The sequence below is a fragment of the Cupressus sempervirens genome, chromosome 4 (assembly GCF_028749045.1).
Source record: "Cupressus sempervirens isolate cs-2001-9-10 chromosome 4, ASM2874904v1, whole genome shotgun sequence".
Classification (NCBI taxonomy): Eukaryota; Viridiplantae; Streptophyta; class Pinopsida; order Cupressales; family Cupressaceae; genus Cupressus; species Cupressus sempervirens.
Window position 1 is genome coordinate 40,947,698 of NC_143121.1, and position 16,967 is coordinate 40,964,664.

Genomic DNA, 16,967 nt, shown 5'->3' on the forward strand with positions numbered 1-16,967 from the left:
TGCGAGAAGTGCCTCACTTTGCTTTAGAATCTAGAATATAGATATCCTTAATAATATTAACATGTGTGGGAGAGAGAAACACTTAGCTTTTCTACAAACCAATTTTCATTTTACTTAGAATTGCAGTACGAGAAGTAATCCTTTAGCTAGCTTGCACACTTTGTTCTTCCACTTTCTGACTAAGGCTTTTAACATTGCTTTTTCCTCATAATGGGCTTGCATCTCCAACACGTACTTTTCTAGAAGTATCTTCTGAGCATCTTCGAATGATATTTGTATCTTAGAATAACTTGGCTTTCTATTCTCAAATCCCCTAGGGAAGTAACCATTTTCATTTCCTTTGGGTGGAAAACTCCTTTCTTAGCAACATTTTTCAGACTAAGGCACAACAAACAACATTCAACCTTTAATTCCAATCTGATGGCCTCAAAGCTAGATCTCAAGCATGTCTTATTGGTTATGAGCCTTTACATAGTTCTTTCAAAATTAAGATCACACTATTTGACCATTTGAACTAAGATTTGGCTCAAGTTCATACAACCTCATAATCAAAACAAAATGGCTTCATTTCCATGAATATGTAGCAGAAAAACCAGACCCATATTCCCTAGTAGTACTTGATCTTCTCTCCACAAATCTAAATGAGACTCGCCTTGGCATCTATCCACAGCTTCATAGGCCTTTAGGTATTGAAGAAATTGTACTCACATCCTATTAATCATTGTCATGGCTTCATCCATCAGATTCACACTTGATGTAGTTCGCACAAGGGGAAAGTCAACTCGAAAGCTCAGAATCTATAGGATATGAAATGTTAGGGTAAGATATAAAAGAATATAATATAGAAAACTTACTTCTCATTAGGACATAATATCACACCCCAACCATGCTTAAATCACCTAATTCCTGTGCACATGAGAAAAATAGGAAACTCACTTAGAAAGATTAGGTAAAGGTAATGCAAAGGGAGACTTGCAAAAGTAAAGAAAGTATAGCACTCGAGAAAGATGAAAAGTAAGTGACCTAAAGCAGACCTAGACACAACTCTCTTTGAACATACTCACCTCTATTAATGACTTCAAGCTTTAAAAGGGTAAGACTAAAACTTGGAAATAGACAGTTAACCTCCTCTTTTGCTAGCCATGATGAATCCTCTACCGGCCTCCCTTTCCACTTGACTAGGTATTCCTCATAAGTTTTGTTCCTTGTATTTTTTCCAATACAACTATTCAGTATCTCCTTAATCTCCTTTAGAGCCGAACTAATTACTAGAATACTCCATTATGCTTCTGAACTTCATCCCCATCACCTCCTTCATAATACTTTCTCAAATCTGAAATATTAAATACTAGTGAAATATTCAATTCAGTAGGCAACTCCACTTCATAGGCATTTCCAGAGTCATGTCTTTTCACTATTTTGCATGGTCCGAACTTCTTCATCTTTAGCTTATTATATGTACCCCTGGAAAATGCTCCTTTCTCAAATGAACCATGACCTTATCTCCAATCTAAAATTCCTTATACCTCATTTTTACATCTTCCTTAGCCTTGTACTATGTATTCATATTTATGATGTGTTTCCTCACCTCCTCATGGATGTGCTTCAAATGTTCAACAAATTCTTCTACTTTAGCACTACTTATCCCTCCTTTATCCAACTGCCTCAATTCAGAAGCATTTTGGGGACTACTCCTGTATACAATCTAGAATGGTGATTTGCTAGTACTCTAGTTGACATAATTATTATATGCAAATTATGTCTATGGTAAAATTAGATCCCATCCTTTTGACTTGTCTCCAACCAAACATCTCAATAAATTTCCCAGACTCGTATTCACCACTTCTGTTTGTGCATCAATCTATGAATGATGCAATGAATTGAACTTCAAATCTATCTTCAACTTCTTCCACAATGTATGCCAGAAATACCCAACAAATTTGGTATCTTGATATGAAACTATACTCTTTGACAAACCATGTAATCTCGCCACTTCTTTGGAAAACAACTCTGCCACATGAACAACATCACTAGTCTTCTTGCAAGTAATAAAATGTGTCATCTTTGAAAACCTATCAACCACCAAAAAAATATAATCATGCCCTCGTTGAGTCATTGGTAATTTGAGAACAAAATACATGCTAACATCCTCCCATGACTTCTCTAGTATAGGTAATGACTGATACAACCTTGTATTCTGCTTCAATCATTTTGTCATTTAACATACTCTGCAACTCTGTATAAACTTCTTCACATCTTTCTACAGTTGTGGCTAGTACCAATTCTCAGCAACCAAATCTATGGTTTTATCTCTGTCAAAATGTCCAACCAATCCTCCACTATGCTTCTCCTTGATGATATTTTTTCTCATTGAACTTTTGGGAATGCACAACTGGCTTCCTTTGAACAACATACTATCCTTGATCATGAAATCCAACCATTTTTTCTTGTCAAGTGTAATAGGTTTTGTACAAGTCTTCCACGTTTCACCAAAAGTAGGATCATCTGAATACAAAGTACTGAGTTCCTTGAACCCAACCACCTCTATCTGCATGTATGCTAGAAAAAGTTATCTTCTACTAAGAGCATCTACAACTTTGTTAGACTTCCCACTCCTATGTTTCAAAAAAAATGTATAACTCTACAAAAACTCAACCCTCTTCAAATGCCTTTGGTTTAATTTTCCTTGACTATTCAAAAATTGCAAAAATTGATGATCAATATACAAAACAAACTCCTTAGGAAGAATATAGTGTCTCCAGTTCTTCAATTCTTAATCTATAACATTAAATTTCCAATCATAAACAAAATATTTTCTTTTTGCATCATTCAAATTCTCACTAAAATAAGAAACAGGTCTACCTTCTTGGCTCAAAACAACTCCTATTACAGTACCACTAGCATCATGGTCTACTTGAAACATCTTGATAAAATTAGGAAGTGCTAAAACTAGTTGCTTAGTAACTTTCTATTTCAACAAATTAAAACTCTTATTTGCTCCTACACTCCACTTAAATTCTTTCATATCCCCTCTCATTGTTTCAGTCAAGGGTCCACAAATACTGCTAAAACCTCTTATGAATTTTTTGTAAAAGCTAGCCAGTCCATGAAAAGATCTCACCTCTATCGCACTCCTTGGAGTAGGCCATTCAAGGATAGCCTTCACTTTCTTTAGGTCCATTTATAGACCTTCTGCCAAGACTACAAATCCTAGGTACACCAACTCCTTCTTTACAAAATTGCACTTCTTCAAGTTTATAAGCAATTTTTCTTCCCTCAACTTATCAAACACCTTTCGAATATGAATCAAATGATCCTCCAATGTCTTACTAAAGATCAAAATATCATCTAGGTAAACAATGAAAAACTTACCTAGAAACTCCTTCAGTACCTCATTCATGAGCCTCATGAAAGTGCTTGGTGCACTGGTTAGCCCAAAAGACATGACTAACCACTCATACAGTCCTTCCCTTTTCTTGAAAGTAGTCTTCCACTCATCACCTCCTCTAATACGAATCTGATGGTACCCACTCTTCAGATCTATCTTTGTGAGATACTTTACCCCACTCAAATAGTCCATAATATCATCCATCCTTAGCAATGGAAATCTATACTTGATTGTGATCTTGTTGATAGCACGAGAATCTATGCACATTCTCCATTCTTCATTATTGTTTGGTGCTAATGCAACTCAAACAACACATGGACTCAGATTCTCTCGAATCAACCCCTTCTACAACATTTCGTGAACTTGTTTATTCAACTCTTCACTTTCTACTAGTGTCATTCTATGCATTTCCTTTTTTGGAAAACTGGCTCTTGGAATCAAATCCATCTTGTGACTAATCTTCCTCATTGGGGGTAATCCATCAAGTACATTATCTGACACAATATTAGAGAATTCTCCCAACATATCTGCAACTTTTGCAAGTACTTCCTCTACTTCTTCTTTACCATATTTTGGAATTACAACAAAACACATATGCTCATGCTTCATACCTTTGAGAAACTCCTTTCCATCAACGAAACATATTCTGGCAACACTACATACATTTTCTTCGTCCTTTGACGACTTCAACTTATGTTTCACTTCGTTCTTGGTTAGAGTGTACAACATGCCTATCAAACTACCACGACCTACCTAGCAACAGATGACATATGTGCATCGGTATTATATCACAAAGTACCTCATCTTGGTTGCTTCTGATCTTGAACTTCATTGAGCATTGCTCATTGACCTTGACTATATGGTCATCTTACACCTAGACAATATGGTTTGGACACAGGTGTTTCTACCTCTTCAACTTCAACTTTGTGACCATATTTTTTGACACCAAATTGTAATTTCTTCCACCATCAATGATCACATCACAACACTTATCTTCACATTTGCACTTGGAGCAAAACAAACTCCTCCATTGATCAAGTTCATTCTCACCACTCAGTAGGACTCTTCTATTGACTAGGACTTCTCCTCTTTCAACATATTCAAAATGTGATAATTTGGAATCTTTTTTAACATGTGCAACTTTAGCCTGGCCTTCAATTCTTTGATTTGTTCTTCCTTGGCACTAGGAACATTCAAATGCTTTGTGCCCTTCTTATCTGTAGTGAAAGTATTCCCCATGGAAGCCTCCTCTTCCAGATCCTTGTTCTCTACCTCTTCCTCTCTGATCTCTATTGTTTTAATCATGGAAACAATTGGATTTTTTTCCCTCTGGTTTTGACTGCTACTTCTAGCCTCATCCTTGTTCTTTTGATCATCATTTTAGTTGCCATAAGATTGTCCACCAAATCTTCTACCATGACCTCTTCTACTATTCTTGTTGTCAAACTTCTTGTTCAGTTTCTCCTCAACTCTTAGGGAAAATTAGTATGCCTCCTCAATATTCATTCAAACCAGACTTAGCTCATCCTAAATACTTGGTCTTAACCCATTAAGATAATGGGCCACTTTCTCCTTATCAGCTTCTGCATGGCTAGTTCTAATGAGAACTCGATAGAAATCTTCTATATACTCTTGAATAGATTTTCCTACTTGCTTCAACCCTTGCATTTTCTTTAATAGATCAAGCTCATAATCCACATGAATGAATTGTCACTTTAGTTTAGCTATGATCTGATCCCATCTATTGATTTTTTCCTTTCTATTTCTATTTCGCTCCAATTGAATCTCCTTCTACCAGATCTTTGCATGTCCTTTGAGTTCTGCCTTCACAAATTTGACCCTATCAGAATCCTCAATATCTTCATACTCAAAGTACTCCTTCAATTCATTGATCCAATCAATCAACTCCTCTGGGTTAAGATTTCCTAAAAATGTAGGAACCTCAAACTTAGGTATTTTTCCAATCTTGGAGATGGCCTTAAAAAGCCTCTCTTCCTTTGGGTTTAGAACTGCCTATGCTTCAACATTTTCTTCTTCATCATCCTCATCCTCACTTTCATCTCTTATGACAAGATTTATTCCTTCGCATATTTTTTTTTCCAATGCTTGCATTTGTCTTTGGAGGGCTCTAAAACACTCAGGTGTAACACCTATATCTCTTCCACCATGCTCTCTTTGTAGAAGCATTTTTCATGCTTTCGCTGAAACCCTAGTGTAAATTGCCTCACAATTAGCAATCTATCTACATGCTTAGCCCAAACCACGGTCCTGGTGTGAACTGCCTCACAGTCAGCGATCTATCCACAAACTCAAGAACTCTAGCTTTGATACCACTTGATGAAGAGTGCTCCCTTTAATACCATAAACACATAACATAAACAAAGAAACAACACTAATTGTAAGAACAAAATAGGGCTTCTTATTATCGCCACAAAATACAGAATTACAGAATTCTCAATTACAACATGCTAACCCACATGGGTGCCTTCATTATAGTAATCTGCAAGATAATGCTACAAACTATCACCTAGAGTTGTTCTAGACAATGTTCATGCCTTTCTTAAATAGGCAACTTTATGTTGCCTAGGAAGGTTCTAGACATTTAAACTTAATACCTAGGTCCGATAGACCCTAACAATACATATAGAGTCGGTCAAATACATCTTTGACATTTATTTTAGAAATTTTGGGTAGCCCAACTTTGGAAGGCCATAACTCTTGAAGAGTTGCTCTGATTGACTATTATACCACTTTTCGAAAATACCAACTCCTGATCTATAGGCTCAAAATTGCACAAGCACCCTTCTGTCTAGTTTTCAGACCTCATCTAGGGCCTCTAAGGCCTTCAAAACTAAGTTCAAAGATTTTTCTCCAAAATTTTCTACCAAAAATCTGTAACTTCTCTAATACTTAAGCTGGAGCAATGAAATTTTTATGGTAGACTTATAATTCTAAAATAAACCTTCATGTAGAAAATCAAAACATTCCAAGCTTGTATGATAAACTTACTAAAAATAGTAAGCTCCCAGAAATAGTAACCCCCCTGTGTACTAGTCATAATGAAAATAGAAAATATTAAAAATAAAAATATTTTTGGGTGATGCAAGATTTCCCTCACACCCAGGATGCTCCTGCATTAAGGAGCCCATTGGAAAAATTGAAGAATAGATTTCACCCACTAATACATGGACTTTATCTGATGGTGAAACTGAAACATTTACTCCAAGACTATATTTAAGTTAAAAAATTGTCCTAGGCACTTATTTGAAGGCGCAAGTCAAAAATGGTTGAATAGACCATTAATATTTGAAAATATTTTGATTTATTACAAAGTTTAAAACTTTATAATAAAGACTCATCTTAAAAGTGCACGTACAAATTGCAAATTTAGGTTTGATTAAAATGGTTACAATTAAACCAATTAGATTTCACTCCTTTGCTTTTACCCCATTGGTTCCTTTCATTTTATGTCAGCCCCACTTTATTTCTAAAGTCCTTTAATATTCCCCTTTTAATTCTCCATGTTCAACTTGGCATTATTAATTTTACAACTTTATTTATCTTCCCTCCAATTTTCATGCTCTTAGTCAAATAGGTTGACTCTAGGTGTGACACATATCACACTACCATTGGTCTGATTGCCACCTAGGCATCCTACCACCTCATTGGCACGTGGTGCCTTCTAATTGGTTGGGCAATCTGCCAGCTCAACACTAGGCCCACTAACATGTCTCACATGTTCATTGGGTTGCTCTGTTGTTTTGGCCAACCTCCGAGCATCTTCTCATTGTGACTAAGAGACAACTGTCCATCTCATGCCATGTGGTGAAATCCGGTTGCATCTGAGATGAGGTCACCTTGCCACATGTTGCCTTGTCACTTTGTCGCATGCCACCTCATCCTTTGCCACATCACTAGTGACATTGTGACATCTCAACACATGTCACTATTTTTCCTTTTAACCCATTTCAAAATGTGTGCCATGTGCATATCTAACTTGCCAGTTGATCCATCGTGTCAAATGAAAATTTACGTCATTATCATCAATTACCCTTCAGGATGGGAACCACGTGCATAGAGCTTCATGTCTCAAAAGGAGCTTGTTTTTGAGACATCATATTTTTTTGTCTTTGCAAATAAAAACAATACACAAAATTGTGATATTGCTATCAGGATTTAATTGTGTGATTTTGAGTCAAACTCATTGACCCATATTTCATTAGTAGTGATTCAACATGAATCCATCTCTCGTGAGAATAAATGGAACACTTAGCACTCATTGGATCTAGGTGATGCTCACAGGGGTGAAACACTAGGACTTCCCGAGAGGTCACCCATCCCAGTAATACTCCAGCCTGAGCGCGCTTAACTACAGAGTTTCCTCTATGGTTACACCCAAAGCTTGCAACCCCATTTGCAAAACCTTCACCAAGTGTTGTGCCTTATGAACCATTCATTAGAAAGCCCCTTAAGCTCATCAACTGATAAGTAGGAGATAATTTCCACAAGTAGTCAAATTGCGATATTGCTATCAAGATTTAATTGTGTGATTTTGAGTCAAACTCATTGACCCATATTTCATGAGTAGCGATTCAACATGAATCCATCTCTCATGAGAATAAATGGAACACTTAGCACTCATTAGATCTAGCTGATACTCACAAGGGTGAAGCACCAAGACTTCTCGGGAGGTCACCCATCCCAGTACTACTCCAACTTGAGCACGCTTAACTACAGAGTTTCCTCCATGGTTAAACCCATCACCTAGATCCAATGAGTGCTAAGTGTTCCATTTATTCTCATGAGAGATGGATTCATGTTGAATTAGTACTCATGAAATATAGGTCAATGAGTTTGACTCAAAATCACACAATTAAATCCTGATAGCAATATCACAATTTGACTACTTGTAGAAATGATCTCCTACTTATCAATATATGGAATGATACACCAATGCATGTGGGATTATATAAGTTTCAATGTTTTCTTATAACCTAATCATGATCTACACCTCCCACAAATTTGGTGTTTTTGAAAACATGTGCTAATTTTGTGTGCCTTATCTCATGCTTCAATCTTCCTTTTCTGAACTCCTTGACATGTCTTTCAACTAAAACATACCCCTACAATGACATCGATCCTTTAGTTGGAATGGTGGATGTTACATCCACACACTAGGCTGCGGAATCTATCTTACATAGGTAAAGTGAATTTCTCTACACATAATTTGATTTGTGTCTCTCAACACATTCCAACAGATAAGTCAATACCGCATTGACCAACAATTCTAAAATGGGGAATCCATTCCAATGCTACCTCTGCACGATGCCTACTATACAAATCAATAGACAGATACAAATGATGGTAAATCAGAATTCAATACAACACCTTCCCCAACCCACAAATCATGATAGACACCCCAAGAGTTGATAAGTCCTTAATTTTTTCAAAATTTATATGTGCTCCTTGCTACAAATCATTGCTCACTTCCAAGCTTCAACTCCTCTGCAATTACACTTGACATTAGTTGATTCTATCAAAAAAGATTAAACATCCCAAGAAGCTAAATGAGGGCCTGGAAAATTAGAAAGAGATTTCAATGTGGAGATTCTTAACCAAGGCATAGCCATGCTAATGTTGAGGTGTCACTCTAGTTAATGTATCCAACTTCCACTCCACCAATAAAGAACTTACAAGGCTATCACATGGAGGAATTTTAAGACACCAATTTCTCAACATAGCAATTGCTAGAGTTGACTCAACAGTATATTCAACACTGCATTCAATCCTTTACATAGAGAATGTCATTTTAGACAGGCAATACATTCATTAGTTTCCATTTTTTAGAAGGCCCGGGATATTGGAAACAACATCTTATCTTCTTGGCATTTATTCCAATTCATCTATGTAAGATCTCCTCATTTACCTTGGTACCAAATTGAGCTAAAATCTTCTTGGGGATCATGGAAGACTATCAGAAACTCAATTTCTTGTCTCTTCAAACCAATCACATGCCCATTTTCATCAGGCTTTACTAATAGTTGATCCCCTTTACTTGAATGACTTGGAGAACTAAGGCGTAGTTGCTGGATTGAAGTTTTAATTAGGCTGGAAGACTCAATGAGACTGCCAATAGAATCATTACATTCATATTTGATCCATGTGTTTCCAGTAATTTGAGCATTTTCTTGTTCAAAGATTTTCATTTTTTGTTAACGAACCTCGACTTAGTCAACACTATGGGGAATATGAACAACAACATTGCACTGTGTTACCCATGTTTTATCGTTGATAAAACAATGGTCTCATTTTGACTAATCACCCTTTATCATACAAATCCATATCAACACTAAATGCAGTGTTCATAATAAATGCAACTATGCTATGCATCAACCCTCCTGCCTTAACATTTTGTTATTTCTTAAAAGGCATCCATTATTTGTACTTAGCAAAATAATGTGGAATACAACTAACTTCAATTTGTGTTAAATCATTGGCCCATTATGCAAAATAATTTGGAAAACATATTCTAGATAAAATGTTTTCCCGAGTAAATCATAAAAACTATTAAAAGTTTTGTCATTGCATCTTCCTTTTGTAAAAATAACACATTTTAAATTGATTTCCAGTCTAAAAGATGAAGAACTACTCAAGCAAGTCAGGTCCCAAGTGGACCTTGCTAAAAAAAAATCAAACTTAAACAAAATGCCATCTTAAAGGATCCATTAGAGTCTAAAATACTTTCCCTTTTACTTGATCATATTCAATCACCAATTGACCACTAAACTTTGCATTTCGAACTACTTCATAGTAGCCTCCCAATGTGATGAACTATTGACTTGGCTAACTCTAAAAAACTGCCACATTCAGCTGACTAAGTATAGACGCCTGACACGTGCTCATTGATCAACAAACTCCCACTTTACAAATTTTCATCTTATGACGATATCTAGGTCAAAATTTATTTGCTTCTAAAGTTGCTCATTCAAAACTAATCCTACAAAAAACATGTTAGAAACAAGATATTTTGTTTGAATTTGGCTTTGAAACCTATTCAAATGCCCACTTGGGGATATGAAACTTGGGACATGGGTTATCTTTAATGTGGAGAGTATGAATATGCAAATTCAACTTATGAAAAATAAGTGGCCACATTTAGGGAGAGTGCAAAGTTGGTTTCCAGGATATGTAGACTTAGTTATACTGCTATAATAGTGACTTTTGCATTTGGAATGGACCTAGGAAAATGTGCATATGGATTCATGAAAACTTGCAAATCAGAACATATGAAGTATTTTCAATATAAAATATAACATTGAAATCCGCTCAGCTTCATCTTTCACGGTTTCAAAGTCATAAGATCCAGAATAGGCCTCTTGACCAATCTATGAAACCAATCTGCATTAACATGTCAAAAATTGCAAAGAGAATCATAATTGAAAACTAGTCAAATAGATTTATCATAGGCTCAATTTTGAAACATAACATGCTTTCGACCCCTATAATGCAACAGAAAAAGAAATTCTTCATTTCGGTCAACTGGGTCAAAATTATGTTCAGTCAAAGTGGGCTACTGACAAACTGTCATAAAAGACAGCTGGTCAATTTTTAGTTTTTGCAAATGGAATCATCTTGGAAAACTTATCAAACGGATTCATTGGGAACTCAAATTGCAAACATAAGATGTCATCTATGACTACAATGTAGTGACATGACGATTTTTCAAAATACTCAACAAGTCACAAAATACTCACTGTCAAATAGGGCTTCTTGGATTTACATGTAAACTGCAAATTCATGACAAAGACAAACACCCAGAAACTCAAAACCCTATTAAAACATATTGAAATGACTTGAAATTTGGATCATAGGCTCTTTAATATGCATACTAAACACTCCCAAAGTGGGAAGTCATGACATTTTTCCAAGTTCAAGATATTCAAATACAAACTAAGCTTCTAAACTTTGTTTGACACAAGGAAAATGTAGATTTATGGAATGCTCAAAATGACACCTGACCAAATGACTCTAAACTTCCAACTAATGACCTGAGGTGTATAAATATGCTAAATGAAAGAAAATGAACACTTGGAACACCTAATTGGACCCAAAACAACATTCGGACATATAGGCACAAAAACATCTATAATTTTTTTTAACTCTATAGGGTTTATTTCCAGCAAAGTTTTCAATTACGGTATTCAATATTCACTTGCAATTTTAAGTCCCAACACATTCAATTTGTTTTTGTCACCTTATCTATACTCATTCACATTCACTTGGTTTCCTACCCCATTGGAACTCATTGACATACATTTTTCTCATTATTAACTCACTTCCACGAAATTAATCCCCTTCATTATTAGTGTACTTCCTTGAATTAAATCCTCATATTGGGATTTTGCATTCCCCAGGTTAGCCCATCTTGTGAGATAAAAGGTTTTCTCATATTCACTAATTATTAAGTGTCATTAGAGTCATTTTGTAATATCTTTTTGTGACAATTCATTATGCTTTATTTATTTAAATACATTTTCTTCTTGCATTAAAACATGTAGAAAGGAATTCTTAAAAAATAATTGAATGATATATAAAAATATTGTTCAATCAAATACAATAGAACAACTTTCTCTAATATGTTGGGGTAATGATTCTTTTAGTTTCAAAGAACAACCCACCAAAACCATCTTCTTCAGTTCCGTAAGATCTGCAAAACTCAATGGCCATTCTTCTAACCCAGTTCTGTAAGTTCTGTGAGATCCCCAAAACTAGAAGGCAATACACTTAATGAAGAGCAGTCATATAAATCCATTGATGTCAAATTGTTCAGTTGCCCAATGTTTGAAGGTAACTCTTTTAACTCATGGCACTCACTTAGACGCAACTCTTTCAGATTATTGAGTTGCCCAAAATTTGAAGGCAACTCCTTCAACTGATGGCAACCTCTCAAATATAATTGCTCTAGCTTTGTTAGGTTTTCCATTCCATCTGGTAATCTTTCCAGATCTTTCAAACCATATAACCTTAATTTTACAAGTGAAGAATCCGGAGTGGCTTTGGTGGCAGGAATTTCAGAATATGAAACTCTGTTCTTTGAAGAAGCATACATTCTTGGGAGGTTTAGTGAGGTCATCATGCGCAGGCTGGGAGGAAACTACAAATTTGTACAACAATTATGGATGAGATTGTCAATCAGTGAAATGAGTTTTTCACAATCTTTAGTATTTCTCTATTCTGTTTTTGAATTCAATTGTGTTTTAATTTGCATTAACATTTTAGGTTACACTTTGATTGTGTGATTTTAATTGCATCAACATTTCTGATATGATCTAAAATGTTGATTCAAATAAAAAACACAATTAAAATGTAATCTGAAACGTTAATACCAAAAAACACAATCGAATTCCAAAGCAATACAAAGAAAATATTGCAAAATATCATTACACAGTCTAATTAAAACTGATTGAAATGATAAATATGATCTGAACAAGGCAGATCTTACCTCATTAAAACTCATCCCTGGCATGAGTGGTCCCCTATATACGGAGAGGTGCTCAAGTTTCTCAAACTCAATTGGTAAATCAGGAATGCTACTTTCAACTTGGAGGTATCTCAATTGTTTAAATGGTTTATGACATTTCCCCCTGAATACTATCTGTGATCCTTCATAAGATAGCACTCTTATTGAATTGCTCATGCACTTCAGATGATCTTCATTAATTTCAATTGAAGGGTGCTCAAATCTTTCATTCAGAAAAATGCTTCTTAAATTTCTGAGTTTCTGCATGAACATGAACCACATATGTCATTACAATGAGCTGGTAACAGCAAGTTGAAGAGGTTAAATTGTTTCTGAACTATTTTGTTATAATATCTTTATTAAATTGCCTTTAATATTAAGCAACAAATCTATTTTCTTAACATTGACAAGAGACATCTTGACGTACCTCTCCATCTTTCAGCCATTTCAATAAAGTCTCAGGATCTATGACTCTATTTTGCTCTGACATCTTTTTCCCTCTTGCTTGAACAATATCATGAACAATCACACGACCATCTTCGGATGTCTTGACAAATGTTGCATCTTCAAGAGCTCTGAACTCTTCCTCTCCAACTATGTAGGCCACTTCTTCACTTGGCCAACAACAAAACAAGGACGTGATATCCAGAAATGCCTCTTTGACAGGGGGTAACAATCTGTGGTATACAAAATCAACAATTCTGTCACTAATATCTTCCTCTTCCACAATCTCCCCTTCTCTAAGTAACTCTAATATTATATTATTATTCGTATTTCTGCTACTGATGGCCAGCTGTGAACCAATAATCTCCAGCAGAAGTGGAATGCCACCACAAAGCTTGAGCAGAGCATCTATGTTCCTTTCATTATTGTACTCTGGAACATTCTTCAACAAAATCTTTCTTGCCGCTATTGATGGAAGAGGGCTCACTGGGTATTGTCGGCGTTGGATATTCCAGGCAACAAATATTTCTGTCTCCTGGAGATTTCTGGTAGTGAGAAGTATTCTGCTCTTGGAGGGAAGGCAACTACCCAAGTCTGCAGGTAGAAGTTGTTTCAGATCTGCTCTGTTCAGAGCATTGTCAATATATAAAAATACGGGCTGAGTAGGATTATTTTTGAAGAAAGACCAGATCATGCCCCGACCTTGGTAACAGTCTGTCAATTTCACATTCTTGTGGAACAATCCATTCAAGATCTGTTCTTGAAGGATTTTAAGATCATTCTTGGTACAATTTTGTTCCTTGTGAATTCTGCAATGATTGTAGTTTTGGAGGTCAATATGGGCATAAACATTATCAGCTAGGGTTGTTTTACCCATTCCTCCAAATCCATAGACAACCACTGCCTGAGTTGATGTATGTCCATTCAAATCTAACAGTTGGATTACTGATTCTAGGTCTCTCTCGATTCCAACTGTATTGGAATTGTGGAAAAACTGAATCAGAAAGTGTGGGGAAACTCTAAACATATATGGAAAGTATTATTCAAATCCAAAAACATCCTACCTGCTGTTTGGTATGCATAGAGTTCCTGTGACTGTGAAGCACTCTTTGCAAGTCTTTTCTCCATGTCAGTTATACCCCACAATATAAGGTCGTCATACAAGCGGTCGATTTTGACTTGGTAATAATGTATGCTCTCAGCATTGACTGAAGCAGTGAGAAACCTTCACACAATTCAGATTTATTCAACAAATAAATAAATTGATTCCGGATCAAAACACAGACTTCAGTCTTCCTGTCATTTATCTAAAAACTCGAACCGTTTCAGCCTGGTTTTCTGTCACATAAGTCATTTTCTAACTGCAATTCCTATTGTTTTAAAATACCTTTACAACAATCTAAATTTTTTCTTTCGGTAAAACATTTTGACGATTAAAATTTCTTGTAGACTTATGATTCTCCATTGTCCTTGGTAATAACTGTGTGAGTTTATTCCCTTGACATTTTGAATCAAGATACATGATCTATGATTTGAAAGAAGAGAGTAAGACAATGGATTATTCTCTGTCTTGCTCTCTTCAACATTTTTAGATCAAACTATATGATCTAGGGAAAAAGAGAGTAAGGCAATAGATTATTCTCTTATTTTGCTCTCTTCCTAATCATAGATCACATAACTTGATCGGAATACATCGAGAAAATAAATTCACTCAGCTATTAGCAGAAATAATGCACAATATTGAAATTTGTTATTTAAATCTATTGATCATAAAGCTCTCTGGCACCAGGCTGCTTCTTACCATTTCAACGCACACAAAGTTGAGCTTTTGAATTTTCTACATTACACATGCAGACTTTGAAAGAAACTACTCAATTAGTTGTACTGACCTAAAAACCCTGGTTGTTGTAAGTTGGGAAGCACACATGGTGCATCCCACAACAATGCACTGCACTGCCTCGTTTAGTTTTTGCTTCTGGTCTGGCATTTGATCATTCAACTGCAAAATTTGCTTTCCAAGATTAACCATTCTTCTCAGAATTTCAAGGCACTCAATCCTGTTGTTAGAAGTCTGAATACATCTCTCCAATACAAATCCCACCATAGAAAATGCTGCTCCTAGCCAAGGAATTTTCCCGGCGCCTCCAAGTAAATCTATAACAGTTTTCTCTATCTCTGCACTTGTACCTGACATTAAATCTCTCTGTACAGAAAATCTATCTATCTCTGCACTTGGCCCAGCTATGGAATCTTTCTGTAAGGAAAAATTCAATGAATATATGAGTGGCGTGATGTCCCAAATAAATGTTTTCATATAGGTATATATTTTAGATCTGAAATGCTTAGAACGTCCTATGAAATATGTAGTTTTCTAGCTGAATGTAAACATACGTAACTGGAAATTTGACAATTCTGCTTAAAAATCAAAATCACTAAGAGTTGAAAGATGATTCAATTGCCTGACACATAACAAAAACTTGCTGGAAAATATCAACAGTCTGTAGCCTTCAATTGAGCACAAAAATATAGAAAAATGGACCCTACAACAGCAACAATTGGAATAAATCTGAAACAAACTCTGCAAACTTTATGTTCCTACACAGAAAAATTGACAACCTTTTGTACTACATCTTACAATAACTCCCATTTGTTGTAGATGATCTAGATGGCCAAATTGGAGCATAGTGTTAAATATAAAACAAACACAATAGCAACAATACAGGACAACAAATCTGAAATTATAAGAGAGTTTAACTTCCACCAAAATGTACAAAACAAGCAAAGTGAAAAAAAATCTTAAAATCAACACAACTTCTAAATGAGATTGCCCTATTAAACAAAGAAATCCTCGAAGTCTAGAACTCTGAGCTTTGGTCAACTGATCTATACACCTAAGAGATTCATCCTCAATACTTTATAAATATAAAAATTTATGTAATTTCAGGAAAATATTATGAATTCCAATGTAACACGAGATCTTTCAAATATTAGTAGTTGCTTGGCACCTAAAACGTTAGCCCTGCATAATATTGAATACTATTTCTATAAGTATTGATTAAAAATAGTTTAGAACAATGGTATAGTTGGCTAAGAACTTTTAGATTTTTCTCATATAAGACTTAAGTTGGTTCTCTCTACCTGAACTTATCTGATTATGACTTGCGGGTGATTGCTATCAAGCCTGACAACAATACTGACAACACTGGACATTTATTTGTAGTCAATAAAGCCTGACAATAATATTGAATTGCTTAGATAACTTACAATGGTCTCCAATAGCTCTTCGATAAAGTGAGTGAGATCATTGAAGTTCTGTACAAATCTCTCCAAATCTGTTTCTTTCTCAGCAGCTGAAGAGGTTGAGAAGCAGAAGCAAAAGTTAACAAAAAGACGCTTCTCTGTGTAATCTGTAGGCTCGTCTGGGTTTTTATCTTTGAAATCCTTGTTCTCGTCTACCAGCCAAAGTGGGCCACCGTTAAGAAGACAGAGATACCCATGTTGTTGAAACAACGTTCGAAAGAGCTCGACAGTTTCGGAGGGTATTAACGGTGACCAATAAATTCTCACGTACTAATGTAAATATTAAAGACTCCCACTTGCTATGGGTGCATATAT

At 35.5% G+C, this 16,967-nt stretch overlaps 1 protein-coding gene across 1 annotated transcript; it reads right to left on the reverse strand.

Moving 5' to 3' along the window:
• Positions 1 to 12,119: 12,119 nt before the first annotated feature.
• LOC149559836 (TMV resistance protein N-like) lies at positions 12,120 to 16,433 on the reverse strand. The gene is made up of 5 exons (XM_089827487.1): positions 15,242 to 16,433; positions 14,378 to 14,577; positions 13,336 to 14,324; positions 12,891 to 13,169; positions 12,120 to 12,542 (listed from the first exon to the last, which is right to left on the reverse strand). Exons 1-5 carry the CDS (start codon positions 15,664 to 15,666, stop codon positions 12,120 to 12,122), a joined length of 2,316 nt encoding a protein of 771 aa, XP_089683613.1. The 5' UTR covers positions 15,667 to 16,433.
• Between the last annotated feature and the right edge of the window lie 534 nt (positions 16,434 to 16,967).